The 13,849-nt window shown below is 38.3% G+C and overlaps 1 protein-coding gene across 8 annotated transcripts in view; it reads right to left on the bottom strand.

Moving 5' to 3' along the window:
- The window catches only part of tspan11 (tetraspanin 11), an 89,401-nt gene that overhangs the window by 63,820 nt on the left and 11,732 nt on the right, over positions 1-13,849 (bottom strand). For 4 of the 8 annotated variants that reach the window (XM_038738294.1, XM_038738292.1, XM_038738295.1 and 1 more), the window contains 3 exons: positions 12,771-12,857; positions 11,699-11,822; positions 7,631-9,266 (listed from right to left, as the gene is read on the bottom strand). In XM_038738294.1, coding sequence (XP_038594222.1) covers positions 11,745-11,822; positions 12,771-12,857 — 165 coding nt within the window. In that variant the 3' untranslated portion in view covers positions 7,631-9,266; positions 11,699-11,744. Of the gene's footprint in view, positions 1-7,630; positions 9,267-11,690; positions 11,823-12,770; positions 12,858-13,849 lie in introns of those variants that run through there. The other 4 variants (XM_038738297.1, XM_038738298.1, XR_005447356.1 and 1 more) reach the window with 3 other exon arrangements.

Below are 13,849 nucleotides of genomic sequence, written 5' to 3'. Positions count from 1 at the left end.
GACGCCAGGAGTAATGTGAGGCATGTGTGTCAGAGGCAGTCTCCTAACTTATGTGGAGCATGGATCCTATTCTGGCAGAATGTGGCTATGAGTTTGAGTGTCTGTGTGATGGTTTAGAGTCATCCAGAGTTTCCTTTGCGCGCGCGCACACACACACACACACACACACACACACACACACACACACACACACACACACACACACACCCTCTCTCGCGGTCACAGTATTGGTGAAACTTTCCTTGCCACACATAAGAAACAGCTTACCAATGTCTGCTGAACTGTCTGAACACCAAACCACACTCAGAGTTCAGACTGTCACCAATAAATGTTTGGACTGTGTAGCTCAAAACTCAAATCACCTGAAAGGGAAAACCAAAACGGAGAGCTTACTTTCAAAGGTCGGTGCTTTGTCCATTTTTTACGGGTCAGCTACGTTAAGGTGTAAAAGCTCAGACTATATTTTTATTTTTCACACAAAAACTACAGTGAAAGACTGAAAACTACACACAAACTTCAAACTACACAATTTGTGTTGACCTACAGTACAGCAGAGACTGGGGAGTAACAATAATACATTTCTGGGAGCTTTTTATTTATTTTATTTGCTGTTTTATTTGCCTGATTAAAGTTTAAATCAGGACATTCGCTATGTAAAGTGAAGGTAGTGAAGGCCTTTTTCTCTGCCTCTATTCTCTATTTTGTTTTCATTTGATACATTGTGTTAATCCTATGTACATTTTAACTATCAAAAAGTGGCTAAAGCGTGGGAATTTTATACTTTCAATTGAATTTTTTTTTTTAAATGAACACACCAGTTTGTGGGCAATTTATGAAGAAAGAATCACCAGTCTTTATTTAATCCCACACCAAAACCACTTGCAGACAAATAATGTTGTTTTAGGATCACTAGTAGAGTGTTGGCAGTGCAGATTTCACTCACATTTGCAAGATTTAATAGTGCATGTAATGTAAGGTAAGCCTACCTCTTTCTGGCCAAACTGCCAGGTGGGTGAGCTCAAAGCTCATGACTGCTCTACAGTAGTGTATCAGGGGTATAAAGTACTGAGTTTCTTCATACAGGGCAGGTTTTTCCGATGAGCCCTACTTTAAATGAAAAAAACTGCTGCTGTCTTTGTATATAAATTACAAAAGATTGTAATCATTTTATTTGCAGATTTGTTTCACGTATGGGATGCAGCAGCCACAAGGGCCGTCAACTACAACATTCAAAATCATGTTCGCTGTATAAATCCTGATTTATTGAGACACGTTTCATCCTGGCCAGTGTTGAAAAGAATATCCAGATGTAAAGTCTGTAAAGCTCCCACAGCTGCACACCTTAAAGCCCAACATGCACCTTTCTGTACACAGAGAACAAAATTAAGGTTGATGCTTCGTGAACATCACACGCCCATGAAATACCATGCAGTGTTTATGTTTTCAATCCTGCATAACAGCTTCAGAAATGTCAAAATTATGTTCATATCAAGGCTGAGATAAAGGAAAATACCTCAAGTGCACTGCTGCCGTGAAACTGTCAATTAGAATATAAGTTTTTTTAAACAAATAATTTCTCGGTGAGCCGCGGCATGAGGGATCCATATGCTTGGTTTACATTCTTTTGACTGTATCAGAGGTATTTTAAGCTAAGGACAACAGGATAATTTGCAGTAATAATTGATATGAGCGATGACAGATGCTGGAGAAATAGTTGGAAGGGATGTTATAACACATTGCTGTAATGCACATCTGCTTTAGGGTTGATAATAGGCAAAGATTTTATGTTTAAATTTGAAACCAACTGACATGATGTCCTGGCTTAGACAGAATACATGCTAGCTCTTGTTAGCCAGCGGTCCCACATACTTTATATTACCCGCAAAAATTTTGTAACCATACATGTGGCAAAAGAGATTCAGATAATTTTAAAAGGCAATTACTATAAGATTGTGATGATGTGAGAACAGACCTGTGTCAGTAAAAAAATGTTACAGTGCTGTTTACTATACAACGAAATTGATCAACTTAGCAGAAATCTGTGGAAAACCGTTTTACGAGCTGCCTACAGTTATGCAAAAATGGCATCGCAGTATGACGGCTGTGCTCATTTAGTTTATTAAATTTTGTACAAACATCTTTCTCCTCCCTTTCAACCAATTTGCCATCTGTCTTCATTGCCTCCAACTTAACTCTCAAGGACATGCACTGCAATGGCACAGCGCCTCATGTGTAAGTGTTTACTTCCTAAAGTGCACTTGGGAGCCTGTTTACTGATTACAAACTCTCCCTCTCTCCTTCTGCCTCCGAGCTCACGCCACTCTCACGACCAAGTCAAGGTCGCTCCCATGCTCTCCTCCGTGCCATCAATCTCAGAGGGAGAAGCAAAACTTCCTCTCACGCTATTCTGTTCCTGTGCCCCCACCACCACTCCCTATTTTGTGCGTATGATAAATACCCTTTCCCCTCCAAATATAATATCCGCTTCTTCCTCTTCCATACATCTTGGGAAGATAAACAAACACAGGTTGACAGACTAATCTGTTTTATACAAAAAGTCTTATCCGTTCCAGCTCACAGCTCTGTTTAAACCAATGCCGCTGCTCTTCATTTCTTAAAAAATGTTTTAAATTGACCGGAAAGGTACATGATATTGATATCATGTGGAAGCCTCACAAGCAAGTGACATACATAATCCTAAAAACTGCACACCCCATGTACATGCATTCATACAAACAAACCAAAAACGTGTCTTTATTATAAAATTATAGGCTGTTGCAGTGTATTCTGTCTAGTTGCAGCTTTTCCCTTTTTAAGATGCATTCTTATACACAAAACCCTACAAAGCTGAGTGTTTAGCAGTTCTGCATGCATGCTAACCACCTGACAGAATAATCCATAGGTTGTAGAGACAGACTACAGCCAGCTTGTAAAAGTTTACTGACTCCCACCATTGCTTTGAACAGAAACACTACTCAGCCCATATAAATTACAGTGTAACGACACCATCAGTGAATGCCAAAGGAGCCATGTTAAAAGCCCAGCGCTCCTGACATACTTGAAGCGTGAAACTCCATAGCCCTGTTGGCCCGCTTCACCACATATAAGCAACACCACATCCATCACTTTGAAACGCATGCTTTTGACCCAGCAGACACTCCTCTCACGCTGCGAAACAAGCACAACGGTAATGTAAGCAAATCTGATCACATACCACAAATCACAATCTATCCAGTACAAAGAATGGGTGTTACACAAACATGTTGATACACAAGCCTCGATCATGTAAGCATGCTGATTGAACTGTCAGTATTTATCACAGCGGTTGATGCTGGTCAAGTACACAATAGAAGTTCAGTGACTTTATGATTTTTCACAGGAAGTCTCAGTCAGAGGGCATGGATACTCAGTCTCATGTTTCTATATCTATACAAATTCCTGCTTTATCACTGGTTCCCCAGGTACCGCTATGGTACCTGCGCAATACATCACAATGTGGCTGTGTAACCTTGCGGCCACCCCGCCATCTGTTATGTATCAATCAACACCCACATCAACGTGACACTCATCATCATTATCAGACAGCTTTTGAAATGCTGTCTTGAAACACTTTCTGAAGTTTGTTTCCATCTAAACGCATTCTCCCATGGACAAAGATCCTTCCACACATGCTGTGAAACACACACATACATACCTCAGAAACCACATCAATTTCTCAACTGTGGGGGAACAGCGTGGGGTACGCACTCACAGCCCTCATTTCACATCACTAGGTGACCTGTTACAGTTGTGTTTAAATACTGCAACATCATGTCTGGGATACAGTCTTATGAAATTACCACGTTCATTAGCATGTTTAGTAAGTACAGCTGGGTCTAATGTCATTAAATATGCAGATATTGGATAAATAAAAATGTTGATAGCAAGCCAACAGACTGAAATTGCCATCCTTAGATCCATGCAGCAAAACTCACAAAAAAAAAACAAACAAGCAAAAAAAACAGTAGTTAGTTATTTCAGAATGACCCGTAAAACCTAAAGCTGCCAAAAAGTTAGGTTTATGCTAGGCACCATCTTTGTCACTTATTTGGGCTACAAACCCCAGCCCCCAAGGTGAATTAAGCAATCAGCATTCATCATAATTTAGTGACTTTACTTTCATGAACAATCCAAATCTTTTCAACAGCTCCTTGGTATGAATAAAGGGGAACCAAGTTTTACTTTGTGAAAGTTTTTTATTTTTTTTATTGTTGTCAATTTGTGCCTAAATTTCACGTCCTGACCTAAAACCACTTCCCATTAAGTGAACAGTGTACCAGTAACATTACCACTCCAGTCACAAACTGTTACTCACAGCGTGTTAGCTTGACCACTCGATTAATATCTCGGCATAGCTGGTGTCGCATCAGCTGGGTGGAGTTTAAATGTTTTCTGATGTTGAGTGTTGCACAAATGAATCAGCCCCTAAAAAAAGAAAGGAACGCTGCTATAAGATCTGGCTCCTTGCAAAGAGCTTTAATTCGCCATCATTGGTTCCTAAACTTTACGCCCCCCCCCCCCCCCCTTTCAGAAGCTGAAAAAAGTTTAGCCCATCAAAGGTAGATTAAATCTTTATATATATGAGCAAATCAAACAAACAAAAGATTTAGATTAGCAAAAGTAGCCTTGCTCATATTTGTCACCACATGAATTGTATTCATGCTACCTTCTCACCCAACCTGCAGTAGCTCTACACCCACCCAAGGGGGCCAGCGCCCCAGCTTGAGAACCACCAACTTAATGTAATGGCATAGCAGATCTGTCCTTCAAGGCAAACGCAGCTCAAAACACAGTCTGCTTCAAGACAGGGGTTCCATTTTTGGCTTGTGACCCCTTAAAATGGAGCTTTGTCTACTTGCGATACTTGCGTTACTACTGACACTACCTTGTTGTGTAATAGAAGTTTGACTTTGTATTCCCAGAAGTAAAAGGCTTTCCTATTGATTTAGTGCAATATGAGTGCTTTGAAGGACCTTTAGATTAGCACTATATTAATCCCAAAGGGACACTGCACTGTCACAGGAGCCAAACAATGCATGATAATCACAAAATACCATGAATAACGTAAGGATAAGAAATAAGCAATAAAATACGTAATAAATGATACATGGCTAGAAGAAGCGTCCATGTAAATGCTAAATAAAAGCATTTTTTAACCAAGTTATTAGGTTTCGATTTATGCTGGAGTGCTGGCCTTAAGGCTCCTAAGCCTTGACGTCCAGTGCTATAGTTATCTACACACGCTACCTCTTTCCCCATGCCTTTGATCGCTGTAGAAATCTGTCAAACACATTTAAGGCCAGAGCTAATGTGTTGCATGCCAAACGCAATCTTGTTGAGAGGTGAGTCAGAGTATGAACGTAAATTTAAGATTTAGGAACCAGATCTAATAAATAACTGGTTCTGCTCTGGACCAAAGTTTCTGGTAAATACACCTGCAGTTTGTGTACAATTAATTTAGACTCTTCAGATCTTGGTCGATTGTAATGTTGCTTTGAAATCCATTTCCAGGATCGCTTTAACAGCTGACAAGCGCTGTCATATAACCTAATCTAAACCGCTTTTGCAGTGTCTGTAATTGTGATGGACATAAACGTCATATTCATTCTCCCCAATATTTTGTCTGTATGTTCAGAAGGCTTCAGGCAAGTCTAGTCAGCTACAATGGCCAGACAATGACCCAATCCTCAGACAGTGATGTACTTCAATTTTGGGACAAAACACTTACTGTCTTCCAGACATGAAGACAGATCTTTTACCCAGACTTGTGCACCTTCAGGCTTGTTATATTCAGCACAAAATGCGTCACAGTGGTCCTTTCCCACACATCTATTATGCTAAAGTCACCGCACTATTCGATCACCACAACTGAGGCCTTTAGTATATCTGCACATATTAAACACAGGTGCACTTACTAAGACAAAAGCTTCTGTTACACCAGAATACATTTTTCTTCATCAAACGCCTTACAGTCTCAGAAAACCCATAACTCAAGTGTGCGATAGCACGCTGACATGCAAGGGAACATACAGAACTAAACAGAATCACATGTATTCATTTAGTATTTAGAGATGGCATCAGAACATTTTGTTTGCACCCTTTCCTGGAATGCTTTCCATAATAAATCTGCATATATCCATCCGTTTTATACTTCATCTCTGCACATGCAAACACACGCTCATGGTCGATAGATAAACGACTTTGCAACATGTGTTCTTAGGTAACTTCTTGAGCTGTCTCACTGAAATATTGCCCCTACAGCTACAATGTGATGAAGATGGAGGGTGTAAGTAGTGTGTGTACTTGTGACGCAAAGAGGCCTCGACACAGGGTATTGGTGAATCTCCAGCTTCTTCTTATTCTCCCTTACGGGTCTCTTTTGGTAATTGGGTGTAAACCACATGCTAATGTATGCAATCTCTGAGTTGTGTGTGTGTGTGTGTCTATCTTGTCAGAATCATTGTGTCCTTTTTCTGCATCATAGTCTGCATGACATCTGCAGGAAATGAGAGCCATCCCCCTATAGCTGATGAAGACAAAAGGGACTGACAGACTCCATAGACTCGCTGTAGCCGAAATGTTGGAGAACATCCAAACTCTTTAAACGTTATGCCCATTTTCCTAAGTGGGTGACAATGATAGATCACTCTGAACCAACAGTGTCTCTTAAGTAATCTGGAGCTGTGGGAAAACAGAGAAGGAAAACGTGCATCAAAGACAAACAGCTAGGTCATTTGGAAACAATATAGCACAAACAAGAATGCACAAACTATCTATGTGCATGGCCGAGTGTTTGGTATATGGAGACTTTGCCTCAACAAATCTCCAAATCCACACAAAACTGCACTAGCGCTGCATCATGAGGAAATGTGGTTTGTACTGAGAACCCGACAAGATTTTCCAATGCAGAATTGTGGGAGACCGCACAAGTGTTTTGTTTTTTAACAATGTTTTCCGTTACTGAAGCCCACACACTCCATGCTAATGTGCCCAGTCTCAACCTAAGATCTCACTCCAGCTTACATTACCTTTCCACAATTTGACACGGCTTATCATGTGTACACTACACAGAGTAAATACAAAGGGGCTGATTTAAAAAATATAGTTTTGTTCTCACAGGCATCTCTGTGAGGCCCAGGTGTCAAAATTGAATCTTTATAAACATGACATCACGAGATAATCATGTTAAGAGTATCCTCTGCTAGCAGGAAATGCCACTTGCAGCATCAGGTGAGACCAAACTGGCCCTGTTGGGTCAGTTTCAGCAAAACAGGATTACTTGACATTATGGATTACAGGCCTGCACCACTGCAAATAGAAAACCTTTGTCATCCTCTAGTAGTTTACTGCTCAAGCTGACATAGCTCACAAATATATGGGTATGTGAAGAAATGGCATATGCTGTACAAATTGTAAAGCACTCTGGGACAAACTTGTGTTTCTGGGTAGATATTTAAACTGACTTATCCTGACATAATGCCCCTGTGATCATAATCTCGTCAACTAGATCACTACCAAATGACAAACACGGCATCATAGCTGCCTGTCTAAAACAACTCTTAAATATTTGTCTTTCAATTACACAATGCAATATAATGCGACAATATTTATTTGAGTTTCATATCAATCTTTTCAATAGCACAATTAGTAGTTGGAGCACATGGTTATGTTTTTTCATCATCCTATCAACAACAATATATACACAGACATTAGCACCCTTCTTTTGTAAGTCAAATCAGGGGGAAATTATTTTTAAAAATTCTATGAGGTCCCCTTACAGAGTAGTCTTCGCAAAGGTGTTAGTTGTAAAGGATTTAAATGAACAGAAAAATTAAATAGATATTTCACTTTTTCATCTTTGAAACAGAAACAGCTGTTTCCAGACAGTACATATTTATTACTTACTTACTTATGATCCACAAGAGTAAAGCCAAGACTTACCACCTCTACAGAATAGTGGCAACAAGGCCACTCATTGTTAATTATGTAATAGCTATGGAGGAAGGCAAGGGATAAATTAAGCAGTAAAGAAAAACCAAAAGCTTTCTATAGTAGAAGTCAGCTTCTTCACTGTAGAGAATAAATCCTCAGTGTGTCTTGGAAGGTATGAAAATAAAGTCTAAAATTCAGAGAAGGCAATGTGTGTTAATGTTACAATCTAGCGTCTGACATGTATATATATATCTTTAGTGTTACATATTAAGATAAATACTTCATACTGATGTATTGTGAAATTCTGAATTTCATACTATGGTATCAGAACACAAGTGCAGCATACAGTTATAACATCACACACATGATATATGGGCAGTGCCAACCACTAGATGGAGCTATACATTCAGGGATCTGGCAACCTTTTGAGAAAATGACTTTCATTTAGTTAATAGACTGTCTGGGAAGACCTTATTGTTTGTAGCCATACACTTGATTGTTACCATTGGTGTTCAGTTCATTTAAATAACTATGCTACAGTTCACCATTCAGTGCTCAGGAATATAGACATCAGTAAAAATGTAAAGAGTTGTAAACTTGAGTTAATTTGCTGCCATTTAAAACAGCGCAGTCAGCTCCCTTTACAAGATTTCAGCCACAGAATTAATACGTAATTATTTAACAGCAGGATTGTGAAAAAGATACATTGTGTTCACAAAGATATTACCATAAATTACCTTTCTTCATCAAGTGACACCAGCGTACACTTTGCCCTTTTACACTGTGCCCTTACTCAAGTACTAGAATGGCCCAAAAAACACACTACTATAAATTTCTGCACAGTGAGAACATCAGATCATCAGTAGTTGAACAGAGTAGAATGCATTATGGGAATGTATGTCCCTTTCTTTCGTCCTGCTCAAACTAAAGCATGCATCCAAGCCAAGGCAATGACGCAAACAGACATGTTGTTCCAGTAGGCTTGGATCAGTCAGGTATCACAAATATATGAATGTACATAAAGTACATTGTAACATACAGTACACTACAATACTGTACAAGAGGTTGGTCAATGGCACAATTTGTTTCTGACTGTGATGGACCTGGAATGGGTCTGTGCATTTGGATTATATCACCAGGTCAGGGTTCAAGATTCAGAGGTTGAAGTTAAGGTGTCAGCAGGTCATTATTCCGTCTGCCTGTTGAAGGTGGTGTGTCAGGGGGGCCTGGTGTACTTAGTAAGGGTCCATCTTGATCCTTTTGTACAAGCAGCTGGTGAACACCATCCCACAGATCTGAAAACAGGATGCGTTAGGTCAAAAAGCGCTGCTCAGTCACCATAGAAGATTGCAGGAAGCTTGAAATCTATTGACTATGGGGTAAAGAGGGGTTAAAGGTGATGGGGTTAGAGACCGCTGCAAAGTATGTAGCTGGTTACTACGGGGATGTCAGGAGTCAAGCAGCCATTTTTGCAGCAACATGTGTCCACACAAGCTTGCACAAGCAAATACAAAATGAAGCGATGGGGGTGTGGTCAAAAAGAAGACTTAAGCAGAAATATTCATCTCAGGAGTCCATCTTCTTCACAGCAAAAGGCTCCAAAAACTAAACTTAACTGAAGACTGACTAAAGATCTTTCCAAGCAATATAAAGTAAGGTTGTAATGGCTAAAAAAAGAATGTATCCAATAACTTGTTCAATTACATTTTTGCATTCTGCATTGGAAAGCAGGGCTGTCACTTCAGCCTTAATGCTAATAATGACCACAGAAGCTCTTTTCTGACAATCATGTTGAATGTTGCAATTTTCATAAATACAAACTATATTTGCTGACATCAGTTAATAACATCATCCTTTTCAAAAAAAAGTTAGACCTGCAAGTTGCAATGTTGCTGACAAACATGGTTTATCCCAGAAAAGGCTTAATAGCTGGACTTAGGGCTGCGAGATATGGCCAAAAATGTTATCATGATAAAAAAAAAATGTCATCCCGTTCAAAACTGATAATTATTACGATAAATGTCAAATCAGTATTTCTTTCAAGTTTAATGGCTGACTTTTTCTCCTGAGTGAAAATTGAAGAAACCAGATGTTAATTAAACAGTTAAGTGATTGTGGTTAAACTTTTCTTTATGGTCAGAACGTGACAAACAGTGGATCACTTCACAAATCTGACGTAGAACACTCAAAACTATAATGATAAAATCTTTTTTCAAAAAATATGATTAGTAAATCTTTTTACAGTCCATTTTCTTCAACAAAATAAATATCTTTTAGAAGATTAAGCGCTAATTTGTTTGCGATTCAAATAAATTAAAGCAAACATTTATTGACGATATATTGAACATCAACTATATTGTTAGAGGAAAATTATACTGTGATAATTATCATTATTGTTTTATTGCCAATTCTGCAAAATAAACACAGTTGTTTCAAATTCATCTGGAGGTTTCTACATTTATAAAGACACATGATGCCCCAGGGCGCATGCAGAACCTTAAAAAATCCATGAGACATGATTTACAGAAATACACTATACTGTCTATATTACTATAGAAAAAGGTCCAGATATAAAGTTAAGTGCAGCAGGAACAGATATTGATTTAAGCCACTGGGCCTGCCAGGTTTGACGGATAAACAGGCATGTGCCCAGATTCAGTCATAGAGTACCTAAAAGCCCTCTGAGAAAGCCTTATTGAGCGAGTCAGCATTGTGTATTGAATTATCACAATCTCTCTTTAGGCAGGTTTCTGATTTTTATTTCCTTCTCCACCACTGCTACATTTTGGCTCAGAGAACCATGACGAGAGGAAAAGGGAGAAAAAACTGCTCATCTGCTTTTCTACCTTCTTGAAGCCTAATTTCAGAAGACTGATTGGGTAGTGGGAAAAAAAAACAATGTATTTTCAATTGGATGGCAGATGTCTTAAAATTGTAAATGTGGGCACCCCAAACAGAAATCCAGTGAATCACTATTCTTTGAATCACTTCACTATATTATGCAAGTAACTATAGCAACAACATTAATGCTTTTCCCGAATAATAATGTATTAGGAGATGTCAGAATAAATACATTTTAAAAAAAAGAAAAAAAGTGTATCTTCTGCCAATTTCAGTAATAAAAAAAAACAAAAAAAAACTATCAACGATGGTAACTCCTGCTACCAACGTTCCTGAATATCACAGAAAAATAGCATTAGCTATAAAGTGCATACCAAATCTTAGTATTATATTTTACTACAAAAATATAGTGAAGCCTAATGTTACAGTTTGAATTTAAAATAAAGGAATAATATTAATAATTAAAATAAACTGCCATTGTGGATATAAAATAAAACCCTGCTATACTGTATTCACTTTCAAGTCAGCACAGGTACTTTATAGACTGAGTCACTACTGTACAAAAGATACAAAACATGTCTCTTGTATACAACATCATAGTGCAGAAGCAGCATTAATCAAGCCATTCAAAGGATGTGTTTGACCTTTATCACATCTTCAGCAGCCATAACAGCCCATTAGCACAACATGCAGAGCGACAATCTGCAATATACTGCCAAAGCCAGGCAGCTGCATGCTTCACACTCAGCAAATAAAATCAAGTAAGATTATAAATGTCTCCATTTAGCATACACGGAGCCCAAAGATTTCACATTTAACACAGAGCGGACAGACACACAAGCACAAACATGCAGTAAGATATCCAATTTCCACAATACCCTCCAACCTCAAATCTCCAGTTGATTAAACCACAAAGACGCTGTTGAACTAAATCACAATGCACCGAAGTCGTCTTCCTCTTCTTTATAGAGCAGATAGATAAAGCAGGCTGTCAAGACTGCACCGGCCAGCTACAGTGACACCACACACACGCACATAAAGACATACAGTACAATTCACCATAGACAGGTTAGTGTCTAGTCTGAATTAACACAGCAAATCTACATTTCATTCAGTCTGACGGTGACAAGAGACAGGAAAGTACACCGACATTAAGACAAACCAGAACAACTGACAAAGAAAAGAAATACAAGGCTAATGTAAAAATGAAGGCAAACATGTGCTTGGATTGAAAAGTGTTAAATTACAAACTAAGCAGGCTGACCTAGCACTTTGGATTGTACATTAGTGGATAATAATCAGCACCTGATCTGCTCTATATGTTTAGCATAACACTTTCAGATTACTTTGAGATGGAAAAAACATGTCAACTGCTTTGATTATTACAATATAGAACGTCTGGTCTTCTGTCAGCAGGTTGTCTGGCTTTATTCTCAGATGCCATGTGCCTAATGAAAAATGTTGCCTGAACAGTATGTCAAATGGTGGGCATTAAAGGACTTATCAAGTTTACAAAAATTACTGGGAAGAATCAATGCAGGTTTGTTTGGTCTCAAGTTCTCTTAAGTTGATTTACAAAGGGATAGTGAAGAGCTGTAAGAGTACTGTCAGCCCTGCACTGAATTGTAAGTCTGTGAGTCCATCTCAGACTGAGAGAAATCAAATAACAGGGAGGAACAACAAAACAGATAATGACTGAGACGGTGAGATGAAATGAAGTGTCCATTTAGAGGTTGTTGACCTGCGATGGTACATTTTCAATAACGGAAAGATAAAACTCATCTGTCTGGGTTCGGTACAATTTGATTCAACAAAATGCTTTCTTTCACATAAATGTAAAAGCAGCAGCTCTAGTTTTGATAAAATAATATCTGGACTTATATAAAGTACAGTTTACTCAAGATGAAGTATTCTGCTTCTTCAACAACTATCTGGAGCACACATCATATTTCACTAACCTGCAGACAAGCCACTCCTATTCCCACAGCACCAATGACCAACAGGTGGTCAGCCAGAAACTGCTCCAGCTTGGTGATGCAACCACCCTGCAGAGTCAAAAGCCTGAAAGTTAAAAGTCATGTAATAAACAATATATAGGACAGGGCAATAAAACAACAATGATAATTATTGCTATATAGTTTTACTCAGTAACAATACAACAAATATTCAAAGTTTTTAATTTATTAATTTCAACCACGAACAAATTAGTACCTAATGTTTCTATTAAGATATTTATTTTTTATTGATAAGATAAAAGATATTTATCCACTGTTTGGCAAGTGTCATATTCTCACCATGAAGATTAGTTTAAAACCACAATTAACCATCTGGTTTCTTCAACAAGCAAAAATCAGCCTTTAAACTTGAAAGAAATAATGATTTGACATTTGTTTTGATAATTATCAATATCAAATGATATAAAATTTGTTATTGTGATGTAATTTTTGGCTATATTGCCCAGCCCTAACAATACATGTCATTGTACAGATAGCCACAGGCGCGCACTTTCCATGGCTAATTATCCAACTGCAAAAAGAAAAACATCCTGCCAGGAATATGTGGGTTTATTAAAGTTGGTATAGTCCAGCTTTGCCTGAAGTCCATTTTCAGCCCACTTTTACCTATTTTCCCAGTGGACATGTTTTTGTTTTATTCTGAAGGTATTACGTTCACTGCTGTTTGCGGAGGTCAGGTGCGCAAAAAAAATATTTCAATCTCAAAATTTAAAATCGAATGTGTACCCAATGATCGAATATTTGAATACTCGGGTACAGCCCTAGAAAGTATATCTTCACGTTTATGCCTTTGCACATGATGCAGGCAGTGTACCATGAGCGCAGAGAAGGGAACTAAAGGGTTTGACAGAAAAAGGTGGAAAAGCTTCACCTAAGCAGCACAGATAAGCATTCAAAAGCTCATCTTTTATTCATTTCTAGAAAGCTCATTTTATCAGAGAAAACTTTGAAAGTACTGTGTTTTCTATGTTTCTGTCACTATTTTAGTTCAACAAGGGAAATATCAGGACATGGGAACATCC

Source organism: Micropterus salmoides, unplaced genomic scaffold, assembly GCF_014851395.1.
Source record: "Micropterus salmoides isolate LMB-PRFRI ecotype aquatic unplaced genomic scaffold, ASM1485139v1 Ms_hic_scaffold_23, whole genome shotgun sequence".
Lineage (NCBI taxonomy): Eukaryota > Metazoa > Chordata > Actinopteri > Centrarchiformes > Centrarchidae > Micropterus > Micropterus salmoides.
This window is presented reverse-complemented; position numbering and strand designations above follow the sequence as displayed.